The 16,715-nt window shown below is 39.2% G+C and overlaps 1 protein-coding gene across 11 annotated transcripts in view; it reads left to right on the top strand.

Annotated features, from left to right (window-relative positions):
* Positions 1 to 16,715, top strand: part of LOC143421385 (uncharacterized) — a 111,145-nt gene that overhangs the window by 3,265 nt on the left and 91,165 nt on the right. For 4 of the 11 annotated variants that reach the window (XM_076890495.1, XM_076890493.1, XM_076890494.1 and 1 more), the window contains exons 1-3: positions 13,505 to 13,832; positions 14,843 to 14,980; positions 16,197 to 16,233. In XM_076890495.1, coding sequence (XP_076746610.1) covers positions 14,929 to 14,980; positions 16,197 to 16,233 — 89 coding nt within the window. In that variant the 5' untranslated portion in view covers positions 13,505 to 13,832; positions 14,843 to 14,928. Of the gene's footprint in view, positions 1 to 13,504; positions 13,833 to 14,842; positions 14,981 to 16,196; positions 16,234 to 16,715 lie in introns of those variants that run through there. The other 7 variants (XM_076890496.1, XR_013101021.1, XR_013101019.1 and 4 more) reach the window with 7 other exon arrangements.

The following is a 16,715-nucleotide window of genomic DNA, read 5'->3' as shown; positions in this document are numbered from 1 at the left end:
GCTGCAACTGGTCAGACAAAAGAACAAACTTGTGACAAGCAAATGATTGATTTCAATAACAAATAATATATAAAAGTAGAAACACAGTGGTTAACATGCTTCCTTACATATTAAAAACACTGGTCAAATAAGAGACTCCCACATTTCTGTGTTAAGAGCAAATCCAAATCAAGATCTGTATAAATATCCAGTTTTTTCACTAGTTTTGCCTCATACTGCCACTACTGGTAGTATGAGGCAACACGTGGACCCCACAGAGGTTACACAGGTAGTCCAGCTTTTCCATGATGGCACGTCAATGCATGCCATTGCCAGAAGATTTTCTGTATCTCCCAGCACAGTGTCAAGAGCATGAAGGAGATTCCAGGAGGCAGACAGTTAACCTAGGAGAGCTGGACATGGCCGTAGAAGGTCCTTACCTCATCAGCAAGACTGGTAGCTAAGGACGAATAGGATGAGCACTGCCAGAGCTACAAAATGACCTCCAGCAGGACACTGGTGTTAATGTTTCTGACCAATGATCAGAAACAGATTTCATGAGGGTGGCCTAAGGGTCCAACGTCCTCTAGTGCCCCTGTGCTCACTGCCCATGCTCACCATGAAGCCTGATTGCCTTTTGCCATAGAATACCAGAATTTGCAGGTCCACCACTGCCACCCTCTGTTTTTCACAGATGAGAGCAGGTTTACCCTGAGCACATGTGACAGATGTGAAAAGGTCTGGAGAAGCCGTGGAGAATGTTATGCTGCATGTAACATCGATCAGCATGGCCGGTTTGCAGTGGGATAATGATGGTCTGGATATCCATGTAGGGACACAGGAATCTACAGGCTGGGCAGCCACACCCTGACTGCCAGGTGTTGCAATGAAGTCTATCAGGCCCTACGTTGCAGTGGGTCCTGGGTTCCTCCTGGTGCAGGACAAATCGTCATGAGGCAAGAGTATGCAACTGATGCCATTGACTGACCCCACGCTCGCCTCAACTGAATCCAATAAAACTCCACTGGAACATTGTGTTTCAGAACATCTGATGTCCTGGAGCAGAGTAATGCCCTGGTTCAGATCCCTGAGGATACCATCGTTCGTCTTATTAGAAGCATACCTCGACGTCAGGCATGCCTACAAGCAGACGGGGGGGGGCATGCAAACTACTGAGAACTGTTCTGTTCTGTTGTGTTTTGGGCTGTCTTTGAATTATTCCTCTGATATTTTTGAGCAGTGCGAATGTTAGGAAACTTCTGAAATATCACCTTAACATGCTTTAAAAAATATCACAAGCCAGTCCATGTCCAAATATCCTTTATTTATGATGTGTAAATTAGTTCCAGATTAGCCCCTGTTACACCCATTAAAAGATATTAATGATACTTTGTAAAAAGCAAAAAGCAGATTTAGGTCAAATAACACTTTCTATTACCAAATAATTTTTTAAGATAATATTTATATTTATATTGCATATCAATCAGCAAAAACTCAAAGGAGGATATTCCTCCTGTCTCATGTCCCATCCCCCACCTCCATTCTCTGTCTCCCAGTCCGTCTTCATGTCTCTCTGTATGTGACGCTAGCATAAGATTTTTAGGCCATATTTTTAACCCCACTGTTCTGTAGTGACAGCTCAACATTTAGCTGCCCTGACAAGTCCAGTTAGCTACAAGCCCAAAGTTTACCTGACACAGGGTGGCCTACTTATTGTCTCCCGTCTCTTTTCTTCATCCACACCCCCACCCATCAAATCTACCACCATCACCACCACTCTTAATCCCGCTTTCCTCTTTCTGCACCCTCCTCATCTTCCTACATCCTATTTGAGGGAATTAGGAGAGAATCAATCATTCGTCAGGGCCTACATGTTGTTACAGCCAGCCTTACTTCCCAGCCAGGGTATCTCTCTGCTATCTCTAGGCGGACAGCATGGGATGGAAGGGCAGAATGGGAGGGGGGATATCATATGAAGAGACCAGGAATGCAAAGTGACGCAGGTTGGAGCTCTGGTGGCCGTTGAGTTCCTCTGACAAACTGACTGCAACACCCTGGGGCACTTTTTTTCCCTCTCCTTTCTATATCTGTCCAATTCACTCCTGTAACATCCCCTCCACCACTACCACCACACTGTTCTGTCATTCAGCGAGAAGGGAAGCCATCATCATCATTGTTGCAGCAGCCAGTAGGAGGTCCTAGAAACCCAAAGTGATATGTCCGTCCATTTTTTGTTCTGTGCTTGTGGTCTTTCAGTGTTGCTGACTAAGCAGCCTGGACCACAGCTGTCAAAGGGAAAATCTGGCAATTACAATGAAAGATGAGGTGAAAGTGTATACACCGGTGTTATGAGAATACTTTGTGATAACTGAGCTTTAACAGAGGCTGTCTCAAAGGATCCACTTAAAAATAAATCACCATTTCAGCAGAGCCACTTGGAACTTCAGTGGATCCACCAAACTGACCTGGAAACTTTCACTATCGCTCAAGTCAGTGTTGACTTCTCAACCCAGATCTTTACTGTTTTCTCTGGCTTTCACATCGGTAGCTAAAAGCTAGAAGGTTAGGCAAATAGGAGGAGCAAAATGGAGTTACAAGGAGCTCTCCTATCAGATATCCATCAAGTCCATCAAGCAGACATATAAACAGAGCTTCAGAAAATATTTAAATGTTGGTTAGAGACAATGTATAAAGATGGACAGGCCCTAAGTGAGACACAGAGCACTGGCTCCAAAATGCTGTGCTGTGATGCAAGACCAGGTGTGTCTTTGGATTTTGCATTAACTATTTGTACATGCACATGGATACAAAAAGTCATGGATACATTTTTGGTTTATTTAATCATTACTGTATCCAAATGTTTTAGGCACTCATTTACAAAGAGTAACAGAAACGAGTCCTGTACCCACAAATCTACTGTAAATGGAACTGTGTCCCTACAGGAAGTTGAGTGTTGATGGGAATTAATGCAGCATAAAACTGTAATTCATAGTAAGTAGGATGTGAAAAACATTGGTCATTTTCTTATTTGGAGCAACCCAAAAGAAACCACCATCTTTAAAGCTTCAAAATTCATAAAATTGTATATTTGCCATAAATTTATTTATGCGTCAAAACTAAACTGTAAAAATATATCGAGCTTGTGTCAAAAACAGAGCTTAATTCAAAATAATTTATTGATTTAGAGCAAATGAACCAAAGACACAAAATACTAGTTAATTTGCAGGTTTAGGGTTCCTGCGGTAATCTGCAATATAATGGATTATTGTACCGACACGACTATGGCATCTCCCCCAAGTTGCAAAGATGTTTCTCTTCCCATGAGTTGTACTGCTTATCAGTTTCTAACAAACAAACAAAAAAACAAAATCTTTTTGTCAAGTAAATAAATAAATAAACAATGTTTAAATCATCTGACAATGTTAGGACCAAGTAAGTGCATTGTCACTGCAGTGGTTGGTCGACAGACAGAAAATTGTTCCTACATGAAACTGCTCAGAACAACCTCTGTTATCTGTTTTTCTATAATTACATGATTCAGTATTTCCTGTTCGTGCCATTTAGTTTCAGTATATTTAAGACCAAGCAGACATATCTACAGCTGATATCTCAACAAACACCAAAACAAACTAGATGGATAAATAACACCAAAGGTTAGAGGGAAAATATCTAAATGAAATTTGTGCTCAACCGTATCTGTATAATATCTTTAAATAAAAAACGTTTTCTCTCCTTTCTCACCCAAAATAGACCAAATAGGCAAATTCTCCCTAAATAATATCTGTTCCTCACAGAGGGCAGCAGCAGTCGAGCAACACCACATTAAAAAAACGTCCTCAGCAGTCGCTCCAGTGTGCAGCTAATCGGAGTGAGTATGTTGTTCTCAGAGCTAATGTCACCTTGCTATGAAGGCACATATTGCGCAGTGTGAGAGCAACTGGTTTTCAGCCCACACAAACAAAACAGATGTTGTGGGTGTCAGGGGTCGGTGTGCAAGCTGCACGGGCCTTAATCAACTATTTAAACAGCTGAGAGCTAATGACGTCATTACAAACACAGATTAACAGGAACTTCAACTCCCTCTGGTGCAACTGGACACATTTTCATTTGAATTATTTGTGTCGTATGCTTTTTAATCTCAGCGACGGGCCACATTATCTGTGCTTATTCTTTGAGTGAGTTTATCTTTGTTTGTTTGCATGTTTTGGATTTTATACATTATATCCCAGTATGTGCATAGTTTAAATATGGTTTCTTTTAACTTAATATCCAAGCACAAGTTAGTGGGGCCATGTCCTCGGTACTGCGCTCCTCGTTCTCTCCAAAATGTTTGAAAACCAGCCGTTTGCTAAAGATCTGGCAACAATTCAGCTTTTTATTAACCTATTATTGCTTTTTACAACCAGCAGATTTTTATGATTAGCTTTGAAATGCTAAAAACCACTGTACAAGAAAAAAAAACGTATGTAATGCCCAACACTACACACATCCTTGTAGCCACATTGGGGTTCTTCGGCACTCAGTGTACAGTTCAGTTAAGTTTGCTTTCATCAAAATACCGGTATTATTGTGGATTGCAAATCTGTGTGGCTTGGCTCCAAACATTTGGAAGAGGACGCTGTAAAGTTTTGATGTAGCGTACTGTTTCTGAAATCCTCCAGGCACGCCAGCTAAATGTACATTAATAGTGACAGCTATTGAAGTAGCATCAGGGTTAAAATGAGACTTGGTTCATTGTTAAATTTAATGTAATTTACAGTAAACCACGTCACACACGCCTTAGTAAGGACACGTGTGAACTCCATCAAATACGTATGCAGTACGACCAGCTGCAAAGAATAACCGCCCACACCGTTTCAGTACCAAAATCGGCACTATGCTTGTTTAGTAAACACCGACTGTATTTGGTATTTGCACTGCTGCAGACCATAAATCTGGCCCTAACAGTTTGCTTCCATTGGCTCAGATTCAGCACTCTGTTGAAGTAGGCTAAGTTGCTTTCATAAGGATATGTTTGGTTTCCAAGTGCTTCTGGCTTAGCAACATGTTAGCATTAGGCCACTTTTCCCAACATCCGATGAAGAGTAAAGACCTTTAAGAGCTTTTATGATTGGCTTTACAGGGTTTTTTGTTTGTTTGTTTGTTTGGTTTGTTTTCTTCTTCTTCTTCTTTTTTCCTAGAAAGGGTTTTTGCTAGCATGTGGCTAAACCTCCCTCCAGATGTTATAGCATTCAATATGAACACGGAGGACCAGGAGGTCATTTCTTTAATATAACAGGACACAGGGTTTTGATGTTTATCCCAAGACATATACAAACAACTGCAGAAAACATCATTTAAAATATCCTCATTGTCTCCAGTGGTAAATGTTATGTTTTTTAATTGTCTTATATGACAAAATAAATATATGATTTCCCATGTAACACTTGGGGAAAATGGTTTTACTGGATTTCAGTCAGTCTATTTCTTTTTCATTTGTGAAGTCAGGAGGTTTGGATTTATAACTAAAAGTGATCAGTTTAATGTGGAATATATATATATATATATACAGGATAAATTCATGAAGGAACTCTTTTTGCCAAACTTCTCGCTCTCTCAGAAAAGTCATCATACTCAGTGGCACGAGATTTCTGCTCGTCTGCTGCTAACAAGCTAGCACTAGCATGTGCTAATATAATTGTTTTGGAGCATCTTCCACCAAGTCACCACCCTCCTCCCCCCCATGCTTTATCTAGACTTGCAGATGGTGACCCACTCTAATAATAGTCACTTAAATAGGACATGACTTTCTGATGCGCACATATGTTTGGTTCCTGCTCCCTCCCTCTCTCTGTCTCTCTCTGTCTGTCGGTCTTTGTGTTTGGCCCATTTGTTTTGCATCTCACTTTGTGCGTTGAAGCGCTGGCCGCTCGAGGATCTTCCTCGCTTGTCGTATGCTCTGACGGACGGCCTGCTCATGCAGAGCAGCCATGGTGCTGATGCCGGGCATGAAATGAAACATTCTCTTTATCAACTTGGCATGTCAACAGAGAGAGAGAGTGTGGGCTGAGGGGGGAGAGACGGAGAGAAAGGAAGATTCTCTGAAGACAGAGGAGAGGGTACAGAGGGGTATCCAGACAGAGAAAGATATTATCACACATGGCTAACTAGCCATGAGCCCGGTCAGGGAAGTCATTTGACAATGCATGTGCACATATGTAAACACACACACACACACACACACACACACACACACACACACACACACACACACACACACACACACACACACACACACACACACTGTTGCTTCAGACTTGTGCTGTGCTGAAATCAAAGCCTCTCCTCAGCCCACGTGGAGGGAAAACCCTTTGCCATGACAACACAATGTTATTAAACTCATAAAAAGGATAGATTTTAAATTCTCTTAAATGATTTTATGTTCTTTAAAAAATATATTATAAATAAAAGTTACACCAAAACCAAATCTCAGCATGTTCCACACACTCTAATCAGATTTCAGTTTTCAGTAATGCAGTAATGTAACAAGTTACTGTACTAAATTCAGTAATCACATTACAGTTACAATTATGTTGTTACTTCCATATTTTGATGTATTGTATAAAAGCTGCTAACAAAGGCTGTGATGAGCAGTCAGACTTGTAGCGTTGGAGCCTCCATTTCTACTATCTATCTATCTATCTATCTATCTATCTATCTATCTATCTATCTATCTATCTATCTATCTATCTGTCTGTCTGTCTGTCTGTCTGTCTATCTATCTATCTATCTATCTATCTATCTATCTATCTATCTGTCTGTCTGTCTGTCTGTCTGTCTGTCTATATAAATAATATATCTATAGATATAAGCAGGATTGTACATTTTACTATGGAGTGTACTGCAACTATGATGTGAGTACTCCATAGTTGGGTTTTGAAGAACAGTTTCTTTGATGCCCTTTTGCTGTCTATAGTTCAGTACATTGAAAGCCGAGCCCAGTGCACAGTCCCTGCTTCATGCCCACAATCTAGTGATTGCTCCATTTTCCTTTGTCAGTGCAAGCTGCTGCTTCAGACTGCTAAATGCAGAATATATGTAAGGAAGGTTCAAATTCACTCTCTTTTAATTCTTTCTAGTTATGAGCAAAGAGCATGACAAGGATCTTACATATGTCAGAGATTATAATGTGTGCCAGACAAACTGCACTCGTGGACATGCCAGAACCTCGTGGAATGATCCCTTGGTTATGACAGAGCCCTTTTTATTTCCCTGATAAGACTTGACTGTGGTGGTGGTGGTGGTGTGGTGATGGGTTGTAATGCTGACTCCGACCAGAAGAGGGCTCCCTCAACCTCTGGAGGCCTTAGGAGGGTTACAGCTGCAGTGAAGGGGCATGTGAGTCAGGAGAGGGTGAGCTCAGAGAGGGTTTATCGGCTGGAAAATCTGAGTGGATAGATCAAAAATACTAATGCTGAGGGAGAGAACGTGCATGTCTGCACAACCACTGCTTAGCACAGAGAGGCTCCCTCCCCACTGCTCAGTTCCTCAGCTGGAAACTGGGATTCCAGGTGTGCTGGGGAAAAGAGCACTTTGTGTTTTGTGGAAAAGTGATGTTTCCACTTAGAGTTTAAAAGTGCAAAAATTACTGAAACTGATCTACCAAACTGATAAATTGGTCACTCAGTGGGGACTTCTGGGGAGGTCAGTGGATGCCACCATCAGAGCAGTCTGGGTGTTTTAACGGCTCCACCGTGGGCGACTCCGATCTGACACACCTCACATCCCTGTCTATTGGAATAACGCGGGGGTGGTGTGACAGAACATGTTTCCCCCGCTGATATCTTGTTCCCCCGCCGGCGCCATCCGACAGTCAGAGTTGCCGCTCCGAGGAGAGCAAGGCTTTATAATTGTAACCACATCCAATTAAGTTTTCAATTCAGCCCCCTATTAATCAGGCCAGTGATCAGAAAGGCAGAAGCCACAGAGCATTTCCTGCAGAGACCTGTGAAGGGAGCAGTGTCTGATTCACAACAAGAGGATCGTTTCTGAGGGGAATATTTTTCTGCCTCTCAGTGTTTGGGCTTAAACTGCAGGAGGGGGGATGTTAATTCTGTGCCACAAAAGCAACCAACCGTTAACAGAGAGTTACATCCTGTTTAAAAGTTGTTTCACTTTATCTCCTTCCTTTTTCATTAGTTTATGTGCATCAGATTGTGGTTTTGGAGGAGCTTTTTCTTGTTTTATGGGTTTTTATGTAACATTGTCAGTTAAAATCACGTTTTGTTTTAATTTGATTAAACTTGACATTTTTAAAAATGGCTGCTATGCCAGACTACAGACACCTGACAGTGTTTCTTGAACAATGCATCTCATTACCTTATGACCATTTGTGACCTTTGTTTAATTGCTTTATTTTCCACTGTGTATTGAAAACATACCAATAATCACAGTGGAAGTCCAGCAATTTAGTATTCTACTTATCAGTAATATGACTTGTGAGAAACAGACAGAAAAGGTCAAAATTGAAAAAGCAAAGGCAAAGATATTCTGACTTTTAGCTCTCAGTGCAGAAAAAGCTTTCACCTGGAATTCTGTCCCAGTCACACCAGTCAATAGTCACAGCATTGCACTCTACGTTTATGTGATTATGAAGCAGAAAGCTTCAAGGCTGAAGAATGAAGCCAAGTCAAAGGTGACAAAAATTGCAGTTCCTCTAACGTCCACTTGAGGCTGGATCTAAAAGCCAGTTCCTCCCATTTTAGACTCACATGTTTCACTATCCAGCGTTTAAAACATTACAAATCATGTTTATAGACTCATACAAAAATGTTTTTGCCCATATTTGGATAGTTTCCCCTGTTAGAGCTCATCTTTTTTCATTTTGGGTTTGGCCGCTTTAATTGACAGCTGTCTCGACACGGGCAGGTAGTATCTGTGAGCCAGTCACTACTAGACCTCTCCACTGTATTTGCTCTCAGTGGCTTTTTGAACATATTATTGACAAATAATATGGTTTGTTGTCCACTACAAATCATCCAAAAGGTTTTTGCTTCAGGATAAGTGAATAAAATTCTAGTATTATTTTAGTCTGTCCCTTAATACTAATTAGCTCTTATTTGCATCTTTGCACTTCAATAATACAGTTTATGGATGCGCCTGGTTAGCCAGCTTCATAGCAGATAACTTGGCTTCCAAATATATTGACGTCTTGGTCCAAAAGTTCCACACAGTGGCGCCTGAAATGGAAGCATCAAAATGACAAAACCAATCCAAAACCAGTACTTGTGTCATGGTTGCTGTGTCCATTATTCACCTCTGCTGTGGCCTGGTTCTGTTGGAGGTGTCTTCCTGTTCAAAGGGAGTTTATCCTTCCCACTGTCACCAAGTGGAGTTTTCTCTCTATTATTATCAGGTCTTTACCTTGTATTGTAAAGTGCCTTGAGGTGACTGTTGTTGTGAAAAATTCACATTGAACTTTTAAATTAACGAGCATTTAAGCTAACATGTTTAGCCAAGGAGTCACACGAGCAGACATGGACCGAGACACTTCTTGTCCATGACGGTGAATCAGAGGGTAATATTTCCTGAGTATTTAATGAACTCACCTGAGACTATATTGGAGATATGTTACAGAAGAAAAAACTATAAACTGCTGTATAACTATAAAACTGTAGCGGGAGAAACAAACATTGTTTTTCCCTCTAATAGAAAATTAATGTCCAAGAAAACAGGTTAATAAATTGATTTTTGCTTTCTGAAATGCCACGAGCCTGTGCTGAGATTTAATCAGGCCATCTCTGCCTGATAACTGATACCCAAATCCCAAAAAGGCTTTGCCCCCGATATGACACAGACATTTTGCTGGTCATATCCAAGCCCTGGGTCTTCATTTGATATTATTATTGTTATTCAATTTTATGAGTGGGAATTTCCTTCAGTTTGACCGTTCCTCTTGGGATTGTGTTGAATGTCATGTAAGTGTGGAATGTGGACAATAAGCTGTACATTATCACTGAAATCCTTCGGCCATAAACTATGTGCCCATATGTAACCCAAAGCCTTGGGGTGTGACAGGGGAAGTGTATTGGGACATGGTTATAATCACGATCCATCTAATGGATCAGGCTGATCTAATCCACAAATAGTTACAGTTGAGCTTTGAGCTGCTAAATCCACACGCAGCTGACTGGCAAACAATAACAGAAATTGAAGTCGTTGTGGCGAGCTACCTTTTTTGTAATCCCCGTGATGAGTTAAAGTGTAGGAGAGAAAGCTTTTTGTTGTTGGACAGATTGTAATCTACGTGACAGCGGGGGACAGTCACCCCAGCTTTGATCTGAACCACCGTAACGCACGGTGCATTTATCGCCTCACTGAAAGAGGTTTTAGTTTAATCTAAAATATTTGTTAGCATTTAAATGTTGGTTAAATTTGATGAACTCCTGCTTTTAAAAGGAGCTTTCAGTTATCTTTAGTTTGATTACATTTTCATTATCAGACTGTAGTTTGGGGGGGTATACTTGAGCCCAGCTTACTTTTGATTCCCTCCAACTTTTTAAACCTTAGATCTTCATGTTTTACACATTTAACTTCACTGACGCAACAGAGGGTCACTCATTCTTATTACAACTTTTTATTTAGTTCATCTGTAAATTGGACCATGAAGGAAAATTTAGGTGATCGCAGAATAAACTGCTAACGTCTAACTAAACCGTCGCTGCTCGCTGAAAACGGCAGAACCCTAACAAACTTTGGCTAAACCCAGCAGTCCTGATGGGAATCCAAATCATTGACATTGAGGAATAGACACAATAATCACTTTAAGTAAAGTCCAGCGAGTGATAAATAAACTGAAGAGTGGTAAGTCACTGGGCTCAGACTGAATTCAAGCAGAAATGCTCAAGAATGGTGGAGAGCCAATCTGCCGAGTGTTATTTAACACCTGTTCAAAAGTTTGGGGCCATGTGGACTCATTCCAATGTAAAAAAAAGAAAAAAGAAAAAGGAGACAAAACCTTATGTGAACCACAGAAGCATGAGCTTAATAAACCACTAAAGAAAATTCTACAGAAATTTAGAAAAGTAAATAAAGTTTATACACTAGCCATTATGTGAATAGAGCTGAATACTGTAAATGGTGAAGCCTTAAGTCTCAGTGTGTTCCTTGATTCCGCATAGACAGATTAGAGTAAGCGCAACGTAAAATAAAACTTTTATTTTGGTAAATCTTGCTGCCAGCACTTGAATGTAATTTAACACTGGAGAGTGTTATAGTATAGCCAAGTAAGTTAAAAAGATCAATGATAATTAAAAAATCTAACTTGATTAAACATCATACTATATAAGTCTGTACACTGGCTAATGTAATATTATTTATTTCATTAATATTATTGAAAATTTCATTGAATACTATTCATTTGTTATCTTTGATGAAAGCTCAGCTCTAATGGGACAGCAATGTGTAGGTATGCATGTTCTGAACCCAGCAGTCTCAGTGGGATAGGAGGGCAACAAAAGGTGTGTGTGTGTGTGTGTGTTCAGTAATACACGAAACAGATTTAACTGCATTTGAGGAGAAAGTGGTGACAACATGGCTGACTCATAAGTCTGCTGTCGCTCAGCATGTGAAACAGGGATAAGCCCTCAGCCTGAACAATAGACTGGGCCCCCTGTACAGGCATCTGACATGCTTTAGCTCAGATTAGTGTGTAAAATATAGGTTATCCTCCGAGGTGACAAATGGGCTTCATAGAAGTCTAAACAGTGATGCTGATTTGACACAGTGCTGCTGTTTTAAAGCTCCCCCATTATAAAGCTGTTTATTTGTGTATTTGATAAGCAATATGCAAATAGACACGTGCCATAAACCAAGTTCTTTATTGCATGCTTAGACACGTAACCCATAAACTGAATGAAATCATTAAAAAATATTTGTTATTTTTATAGTCGTAAGATCAAAGTGCAGATGTTTTAAAAGTTATCTTATACTGAACAGCTACAAAAAGATTAGAGCTTTATTAGCGCCAAGAAATACATGCTCTTAGTGGGAATGGGACATATTAAAGATTAATCGTCACTACAATAATGTAAAGTAAAGCAACTGGTCACAACAATTAATTTAAGCCATTCATGCTCAATAAGTCAGTAACTGTACATATAATATTAACTAGGAAAAGTAGCTCTATTGTTTTACTACCCGTTGCTTTTAATTCACACATTTGCATTTGTGATAGGGGGTAATTAGGATCTATTTATTATTCACACAATCCCTCATAAAAGGCTAATGAGCATTTGTTTTGACGACAGTAAAAATGCAAGAGAAAACGATTTATATTTGTTAGCACTCACAGGTCATTATGCTGCAGCTATTTGTCAGGGGCGTAGCATCCCCGGCTTGATCTGAGTCAGGGAGAGAGATCACTCATTCATTCTTCCTCTTGGGACAAAGATCCAGCTGTATTTCTAAGAGACATTATTATTATTATTATTAGTAGTAGTAGTAGTAGTATTATCATTATTGTCATTGTTGTTGTTGTTGCTTTTATGGTGTATTTGTTTATGGTTTATACTACCTTTAGTTTTTCCACTGACGTAATTTAACTGACGCTATTATTAGTTTTTGTGTAAAGCTTTAAATGCATTAAATAAATAGACAAAGTCATGTTTTTGTCTCTTTGGAGTCTCAGAGCCATAATTTAAAGAGAGAGTTTGATGCACAGATTTATGAACAAGCTCTACGCTGTCTTTGGCTTAGAGCCATGTCAGTCAAATCATAACTGCCCCAAACTACATTTTTTAAAAGCGTTTTTAAAACTTCCTAGGTGATTTATGTTTTGTTTTGTTGTTTTGTTTTTAACTCACCTCCAATGTATTTTAAAATGTCTATTTTGTGTAGTTAATTAAATAAATTGCAATAAATAAATAATTTATTAATGACTTTTAGAAAAATGTGATGGAAAGGAAGATGGAAACTTTGGGGTGGAAGGGGCACCCTAAGGTAAGGGTTACGGCAGAGATACTTGTCACACTACAAACTTAATTTTTTCATAAATTTTTAACCGGTTATGTTAAGAAAATTTCCCAAAAAAACGTTTTACTGTATTGAATTAGCCATTAAGAGCTAAAAGAATATATTCAAAACATTATATATATAAGAATATATTCAAAACAATCAGTGTTGCCAATTTAGCGACTTTGTCGCTATATTTAGCGAGTTTTCAGACCCCTTAGCGACTTTTTTTCTAAAGAAAGTTGCTAAAAAAAGACGTGAAAGCGCGTATCGCTTTTACTCTCAACAAGCAGCGGGTGCTGTAACGCAGTCAGTTCTTCTTTTACTCTTTTACTCTTATGCTGTTTTGTGGATCACAAGGTTTAAAACTACTTATAAACACACACACACACACACAAAGTAACTCCACCAAAGTGCCTATTTCGGGTCACTTGCCGGTCCAAGCCCGGGTAAAGGAGCAGGGTTGGAATTGTGACATTAAAAAAAACAATAATTGCTAAAAGAAATTTAATTTGTAGTTCTAAATAGACTCTAAATGCATTTAGGACGTTTTTTACTCACTTTATGTCTCTTCCACGATGTTATTTCTCTCTCCAACAACATAGGTTACAATTAGATTAGCATGATCAATTATGCAAATTAGGCGATGACGTCATTTAGCGACTTCTAGCGACTTTTAGGACAACCAATAGCGATTTTCTTTACTGAGGAGTTGGCAACACTGAAAACAATGAGTTTTTTGCATTCCAGTGAATTTGAAGTCAGCTTGCCCCACCCCTTAGCTAGCTTATAATTTTCTGGAAGCTCAAGTTTGACAACCTGGCTTAGTCTGAACTGTGTCCAGAGAGAAAAAATGTCGACAGGTAAGACGTACCAAAAATAGTTCAGTAAAGTTAGCATAGTGACTGCTGAGTGGAAAATACGTTACATTTATGTAGTTAGCTTGTTTAGTTAGCTTAGCTTAGCTAGCCTGAGCTTGCTTGTTGATAGCTTAGCTGAGATTCACACTAGCTAGTTAAATGTACAGGTGTTACTGCATGGCAGCCAGGAAGGCTCTGTCAACTGCAAGACTTGATACATAGGATACATGGTCATTCAAATATAAGTTGTGAAGTACAACTTAAAAATGACTCGTTTGACTCACTGAATCCTAAAAGAACATATTTGATGAAAGTTTTAAATATAACTCCTACTAATCATTGAGACAATACTTTTACCAGAGAAATTAGCTGAGAAAATAACATGTAAACAAAACAAGTTAACCTTTGAGCATTTTTCTATATTGTGTTACAAAACTGCAAATATGATAAAACGTACAATATAGAAGATATGGAAATTAAAAACATTAAAACAATGAGCATTTTCATGATGGTGCAAGCCTTTAAATTATCCCAGGTATGGCCTAAATAATACACGATCTGACGAATGAGCACTTTCATTTACATTTCATTTGACAACTTGTGCCACTGTTCTTGATGAGGATGCTCCTTCACAATATGTTCAGCATCCATCGTGGTGGAAACAGTGTAGAAATAGTGTGTGGAGTGATGATTGAGGGGAAATATCAAAAAAGCTCTCCCCTCGATGCAGCGCCAAGACATTAATGGCTCAAAGGTGAGAGGGCCGATGAACTAGCATGTCTCCACTCTCCTGGAGGCCTGCTGGCCTTCACCTGTTCCCTGTCCTCTACTCCTCCACCGAGTTTTCCCCCCTGCCCCGCAACAGACGTCTTATCAAACGTGACTGATTGCTGTAATCTGGACTCTAGGCAGCCATTAAGCAAATTACCTGAATCATTGCAAGGATTAGTCTCATTAACACATGATTAGCATCAAATTAAAATAATGAGTGTTTAACTTGTGATGTCTTCCAGTTGTTGGAACAGCTTGATCAGCCACACCAGGCTGACAGAGGGGGCAACCCTGCGTGTCAGGGGTCCTAAATTGGCAGGGGCCAACCATGGTGAAGGGGATGGACCTTCACTGGATTACCAAGAGTCGGCTGGCTGAAGGTAAACCTTTAATCTCAAGGTATTTTGCTGAAACATGTCACCCCAGGGGTTGCATTATAATTTGTACAATGTCCAGTTTGCCAAACTCAACACCAATATACAAGTGTCAGATTTGACAAGAAAGCTGTCCAGAAAAAAAAAAGGAAATATGGCATTTATTTTATGGATTTTGTATTTATTTGCACAAAATCAAAAACATTAATGCCAAATAACATCAAAATACTTGGTTAAAGCTGTGTGAATGCCGAGCCCAGAAGCCAGACCCTGAACTTCAACAGGTAACAAAGGCAGTGATGAACAGTCAGGCTGCAGCCTCCATTTCTATCCACTGATGCTTCTACAGTAGAATCACTGTAGTGATAGCTTCAAAGTGTCTTTGTGTTGATTTTCATTTTTGCTGTGTGCCATCAGCTTTGTGTTCATGCCTAAATACTAAGAGAAAGATCATGCACACCCTGATTAATAAATTGAATAAATGAATAAATTACTTTGGTAAACTGTTCTCTTGGGAGTAACTGATTACTTCCACTGCATTACTTTAAAAGAGGACATGAAACACTACACATATAAACGCTAATTTACACCATTGAGTCCTGCTCTCAAAAACTGACATAGATGTAACTCTGTCTGTGAAGCTGGACTTAAGAAATAAGTCCTTAAAGTTAAAGTTTAAAAAAATGTTTAGCACCACCTTCAGTCAGTACGGAACGTGACTTCATATGGTTGGTTGGTTGGTTGCGGCTAATAGCTAACATAAACTAATGTAAGTCTAACTAGTGACAGAATCGATTATGAAAAAATGACACCAAGGGGATGTTAAAACCGAGTATATACTGTCTGCTTTCGCTGTCTGTCTCTTTAGCAGTAAGGTTGTTCAGACTGACAGAAACATATTTTTCCTCCTCTGGCCGAGTGTACCGAGCGACAGGATCAGTGCTATTTTATACAAGCAAATTCAGACAGTTTACAACATAACAGCTCACTACATGCACATCACACCACAAATGTAACTACGTTTCTTACTGAAGCACAAGCACAAATCACATCAGCACGTCTGCAGTGCTCCGAGGAAGAGATGCCCACTTTTTGGAGACCTTGTTTTTTTCCCCCTCACATCATTTCACTGATTAAATTACTTTATTATATTAGTGATCAAAAGCGAAGCCCACATGTATGTGAAGGAGACTGTAATGTGGAGATTTTTATTTCCCTGCAGACATACTGATGGATCTTAGGATTTCCAATCATCTTGGGTAAGAAACAGTTTTGTTTTTTGTGTTTGTGAACCCTGTTTGGTGAACCCTCAAAGCAGAGCCAATGAGACCCCAGTGAGGATGAGACCCAAAGTGATAGCTTACCAATAATATTATATAATGAAATCGAATTTGCTAAATTCTTATCAATTCCCATCCATCCCTAATGAAAAGCAAAATAAAATTGTGCTTATTCATTAGTTATTTTCTTCCACAATTTAATTCATTATTATGACTTTATTGTTATTATTGTATTGTTGAGATATCCTACTGTGAGATGTGATATAATGTCACTTATTAATTCTATTAGGTCAATTTATAATTTAAAAATTTAAACAATTGTGAGTTAATAGTTGTATTTATTATGTATACATGGATTAAAAACAACAACAACAACAAACCCAAGGCTGTATGACATCTATTTTAAAACTTGCTGGTAACAAGATTTAGAAAAACCTTCGACTGTTCGTTCAAATCCCGGA

This window comes from Maylandia zebra, linkage group LG12 (genome assembly GCF_041146795.1).
Source record: "Maylandia zebra isolate NMK-2024a linkage group LG12, Mzebra_GT3a, whole genome shotgun sequence".
In the NCBI taxonomy this organism is placed as follows: Eukaryota; Metazoa; Chordata; class Actinopteri; order Cichliformes; family Cichlidae; genus Maylandia; species Maylandia zebra.
This window is presented reverse-complemented; position numbering and strand designations above follow the sequence as displayed.